Source organism: Mchenga conophoros, linkage group LG7 (assembly GCF_057382185.1).
Source record: "Mchenga conophoros isolate Kocher_MC1m ecotype Shallow Benthic linkage group LG7, M_conophoros_male_GT1.1, whole genome shotgun sequence".
In the NCBI taxonomy this organism is placed as follows: Eukaryota; Metazoa; Chordata; class Actinopteri; order Cichliformes; family Cichlidae; genus Mchenga; species Mchenga conophoros.
Window position 1 is genome coordinate 26,507,928 of NC_140532.1, and position 5,243 is coordinate 26,513,170.

The window sequence follows — 5,243 nt, forward strand, 5'->3', positions numbered from 1 at the left end:
AATAAGGGAAAAACAGCAATGTGATACACAATCAAACGTAGGAGACATCAACCACAACATCCAACAACATAGTATTATTAGAAAATGCTAAAGTTGGTTGTAGCCCTTCAAATTCAGTGGGCAGTGATTTTGACATGGATTCTTTCCACACCAGAAAACGATCTCAGTACATTAGAAAACACAGGAGCAAATTCTAATTCTGTGTCCATGGTGGAGGAAAAGTTAAGAAGGAGCTGGGTATCTCACCTACAGATTTATACAAAGTGGCCCATGATGAAGTGGCAAATCAGACTTTGCCTGACATCCCAGACCTCGACATCACAAAGCTCAGCTGAAGTAGTTTCTGTTAATAGTACTTAGCTAAAGTGGGTGCAGGAGGTCAGGTTAAGAAGAGTGATGATTTCAGCTCAGTTTTGATGAGACTTAAAGAAAAACTACCTGTCGCTTGATCAGATGTAAAGGTGAAGCTCCTGGTTCTATCGTACAGGCTTGAAAAAGCCAGAGAATCAGTAGAACTGGCATGGAAGGGATTGGTATTGACCTCAGATTAGACACAGGGACTTCAGAGTGTAGAAAGCGTAACAGCTCTGCAGCAGAAGCAATGGGAAAATGAAAAGGGTGTGATTACATTTCATTGCAAAAGACTATCAAGATACAGAAACACCATCTGCTCCATGTAACAATGAGTGCTTTGAATCATCGGTTGGCATTGATGAGAAAGCATCCTGAAAGAAAATGGACATGTGAAAGACAGAAACTATCTGCATTGATCATCAGAGTGGACATTACAGACTACTCCTTTAGATCAGTATTCAATTTGGATCATTGTGGACCCATAAAATCAATATTTAGGTTTTTTGCATAGTACCAGACATATGTCAGGATTTGATCATCTTGTAATTCTACGAATGGCCTGATGGGGGCAGCTCTAGGCTTTGGATTCGTTAGACTACCGGAAATCCAACAGAAGAAGAAAGAGCTGCTGGAGTAATATGGCGCCCGGCACCTACTAAACGTTGTTGCCCCGCTCTTTTTACTCGGAAGTTGATTTATCATACAGCAAAAAGTCACCGTCAGTGTTTCTTTGCGTGTTCAGTCTTTCTCAGTGAGTCTTTCTCTCCAGAAAAAAAAACGCTTTTAGCTCGTTTTTTATTTTAACTTTGTCTCAAACGACACCGTCGCCTATAGCACGGAAATGTCCGAAGTGGAAGTAATAAAGCTGCTGGTGAATCAGCGGCTGACTGCAGTGGCTGAAGAGATAGTGGGACTGTTTGAGAAAACCTTTGCAGAGTACCGAGACAATGTGGCTCGCTTGGTGGAGGAAACAGAGCGACAGCGCAGGCTGCTGGAATCCGTAAAAACCCCGGGAGCTCCCTCACCACACACAGGTCTGTGCAGCGTGTCCTCGGTTTGCTCCCGTTGCTTGATTGTAATTCAGTTGCTATAGTTGAGTCTTAACGGGTAAAAGGAAATCAAGTATCAGACGTCGCTGAGATTGTGTAAGTTGTATCAGAATAAAGACATCATCACAAGAGCACTTTAACAAAAATTACAAGAAAGTCTGACTGCTTGGGAGCAAAATCTAACCATAACACGAGAGCATGCATTTTATAGGAAGGTCACATGCAGAAAAGTGCTGTCCAAATATTTGTTTGTATCTGCGTTTCTTGCAGAATCCCAGCCGGCGTTGGAAATAGACACAGCACCGAAACAACAAACTTTGGGAGTGAGCTTGAACCATGAGCACATAGGTGCTCGCTACATCAAAGAGGAACAGGAAGAAATGTGGAGTAGCCATGAGGGAGAGCAACTTCAAGGAGTGGAGACGTTCTCTTTTGGCTTTATCCCTTTAAAGACTGAGAGCCGAGAGGAGTCGGAGGTCAGCTCTCCATACCTTGTGAAATGTAAGTTTAATTTGTTAATAAAATGTAACAGCAGGAGAAGAGTAATTAGCTCATTTGTCTGATCTGCACTACAAAGCAGCTATACCTTCATCCCCATCCTTAAAACCTTCCCCCTCACAGAGAGAATTATAACCTTTTTCTTGCTTAGCTGTCACCTATAGATTTACATCCCTGATAAGCAGGAGTCTCACTATGTGTTTAACGTCTCCCATGAACTTAAACGGCCCCCAGTATGTCTGTGTGTAGGTGTGATAGAGCAAAAGGCCCACTCGGGAAGCTAACCTTAGTGACAATGTGATACTACTGTTACTAAAGTGATTGGTTAAAATACGAGATCAATACATCGAATAAAGAAATTTGTTACACTTACATGTTTCAGATCATCTAAAAAATGTAAATGTTAGACAATGATGACACAAGTAAACACAAAATGCAGTTTCTAAATGAAGGTGCTTATTACAAAAAATCTAAACATGGCCCTGTATAAAAAAGTGACCCCCCCCCCCACACACACATAGAGGTGATATATTATTATTATAATTGGTGATGTATTATCTACCAAACTAAAACTTTTAATTTCTGTCCAGTGTTACGTGGAGACTATCAGCCGCAGCAGAAGTGTAATGAAGAGGTTCCGTCTCAGGAGCACGAGTGGAGACCTGCTCTGAAAGAGGAGCCTGAATGCTCACAAACTGAAGTTGAACAGGAGGAACTCAGGAGAAGCCAGAGAGAGACACGTATAGGACTGGGAGAGAATTCAGTCACAGAGTTGCCATTCATTGCTGTAAAGAGGGAGGCTGATGAAGAGGAAGCTTTGTCGGCTCAGCTTCACAACAACGCAGAGTCTTCAGACTGCCAGTCCACTGAACATATGCAAGTAGAGAGTGATGGTGACGACAGTGGAGGAGCAGAACCACTGACCGAAGCAGCTAGTGACAAGACTTCCGACTCTTCAGACAGTGAGACTGAAGACAGCGATGATGACTGGAAAAGAATAAATACAAAGCAGTCCCATTTTAAAGTAATGATAGGTAATAGAGTTGCTAACTCACAACCTGTCCAGACATTAGATCCAACTCCAGTTAGTGATGAGAAGACTTCTGATTCATCTGAAACTGAGACTGAGGACAGTGATAATGATTTGATGGATAGCGATAAATCTAAGAAAGGTTCAACTAGTGTTACATTTAAACATGCTCTTGTTGCAAGTTCTTCAAAAATGCATACTGAGAAGAAATCTAACTGTAGGCAGCAACTGAATAATCACACAGGTACACAAACAGCACAGATTTCTATCCAGGGTTCACAACTTGTTCTTCACAAAGCAAACTCAGGTATGAGAACCAGTTCTACAGAACGACTTTTAAGCGACTCCAAGAAACGTGAAGAAAGTGCATCTCCGAAGGCACAGAACACCAAGGACAAATGCTTCACATGTTCAAGTTGTAATAAAAGTTTCCAAAGGAAAACACACCTGATTCAACATATGAAAATGCATAAAGAGAATCCTAACATTAGTGGTGTAAACAAGCCAGTGTAGTATCCAGGAATGGCTTGTTTCATTTTGTCCTTTTGTTATCCAGGAACACTGTTAACCTTTTTCTTACTGTTAAGTGAATGGCATTCCAACTAATGATAACCAACTATCTACAGAATTTTCAGAAATAAAATATTTTTTTATTTTTGTTTTTTAATGGACCCAAAGGTCAATAAAATGTAAAAAATGTTACAAAGACAAGTGCAAAGCTACTGGTACTTTTTTTTGTTATCGCTGAGGCTGCAAAACCTGCCCATTCAATTGCTCATTAGGAAGTTCACTCTGTTCTTAAGCTCGTCTGCACAGAGGACCAATGAGCTTATTCCATGTTTTGTTCTTTTTTTTTGTACATCTTCTGTCTAAATTAAATGTGTCAAAAGTTTGTGAGTAGTTTAAATAGAATAGACACAAGTCATTTTACTAGGTACTGCTGTTCAACTGCTTCCTAACATAAATGTTAGCCACGGCTTTCTTTACATTCTTTTAATGCTTGTTTGTTGAAAATGCTAGGGCACCGCTGAAGTTCAAACTGAGAATCAGAGTCGGGGGGGACTTTTCCAGGCAAAAATGCCTGTGACGTCAGAGAACAATGGCCAGTTTTAATTTGATTGGAAAGTAACAGAAAATCAAACACTTCGAATAAAGGTATGGAGAAGAGCATATCTGGATGCACTACACATCCAACCTTGAAGCAGATGGGCTACAGCTGCAAAAGACCACAACACGTACCACTCCTATCAACCAGAAACGAGAAACCGTGGCTACAGGATTTTAAAAAGCGGACAATAGAAGTTTGGAAAACATTGCCTGGTCTGATGGATCTCAATATCTGCAAGGTGTATGTAATAAAGCGTCAAGAGTATTTGCCCATTAGATAGATGGTAGCTCTTTTACAGGATGGTATCACTTTGCTGAAATGGTTTGGGTCCACTTGTCATTTGACACATTAACATTACTATAGTTTTGTACTGACCTTTTTATTTTGTAGTGATAATCTTTATCCTATGCGAAAACATTATTCTCCAGACGACAGTGGTGTCTTTCCAGGTGATGATGCACCTCACGTGGTTTATGGAGTGTAGAAATATGGGTCATGTGCTATGGCTATTGGAATCACAGATGTAATTTCAGCTGAGCATATTGGAAGGATTTGAACTGAAATGTTAGACTACTACCCACAACTGTTGACTGTTTTCCCCTTTAATTTGTCACCACTTCATAGGAGACCTGACTGTAAATAAATGTGCCTATAAAGCACTTTGGGTCACTTTGATGTCTTTTGATGTTGAAGGAAACTGTACTCACTGACACATTGACTTTCTTTACAATTTCTTTATAGGAAACACCTACATTTTTAAGTGTGTTACAAGATAAATATATATTCTTAGTGCTTATTTTCTGATTATATTGTTTTTTGTACTTTGTAAATGACCCTGTGCACGAGGAAATGCTAACTTCCTGGTTTGAGACCGGATGTGGGGTTGTACATTTCCGGTAGCTTTACTTTGCGGTCAATCGCTACTGCAAAGATATACCCCAAAATCATGTCCAAAACTTGAAAACGGAAAGATCGCGTTAAGTTACAAAGAGGAGAAGGTGGGAACACTCACCACTGTTGTGTCATAAAAAATCTAATGATCAATTTTGACGTTTAAAGAGTTTAGATCGATCAGTTGTTTACATCACTCAACACAAGCAGAACTGCATCACTGCAGCAGAAGACACATTTCACATTCAGAAGCACATCTCTGTATAGTGACTGGTCTTATGATTTAAACAGGCAAATGTTCAGTATTCAAACT

General features: G+C 40.1%; 1 protein-coding gene across 1 annotated transcript; it reads left to right on the forward strand.

Annotated features, from left to right (window-relative positions):
• The first annotated feature begins 470 nt into the window (after positions 1-470).
• LOC146570238 (uncharacterized) lies at positions 471-4,746 on the forward strand. The gene is made up of 3 exons (XM_085283145.1): positions 471-1,388; positions 1,674-1,904; positions 2,492-4,746. Exons 1-3 carry the CDS (start codon positions 1,196-1,198, stop codon positions 3,442-3,444), a joined length of 1,377 nt encoding a protein of 458 aa, XP_085139271.1. The 5' UTR covers positions 471-1,195; the 3' UTR covers positions 3,445-4,746.
• Positions 4,747-5,243: the final 497 nt, after the last annotated feature.

Excerpts from the sequence above, each read along its gene's own strand:
- LOC146570238 (XM_085283145.1), top strand. The coding sequence starts at position 1,196 with ATGTCCGAAGTGGAAGTAATAAAGCTGCTGGTGAATCAGCGGCTGACT. Across the intron at positions 1,389-1,673 it reads AGCTCCCTCACCACACACAG|AATCCCAGCCGGCGTTGGAA; the intron begins GTCTGTGCAGCG and ends CGTTTCTTGCAG. Across the intron at positions 1,905-2,491 it reads CTCTCCATACCTTGTGAAAT|TGTTACGTGGAGACTATCAG; the intron begins GTAAGTTTAATT and ends ATTTCTGTCCAG.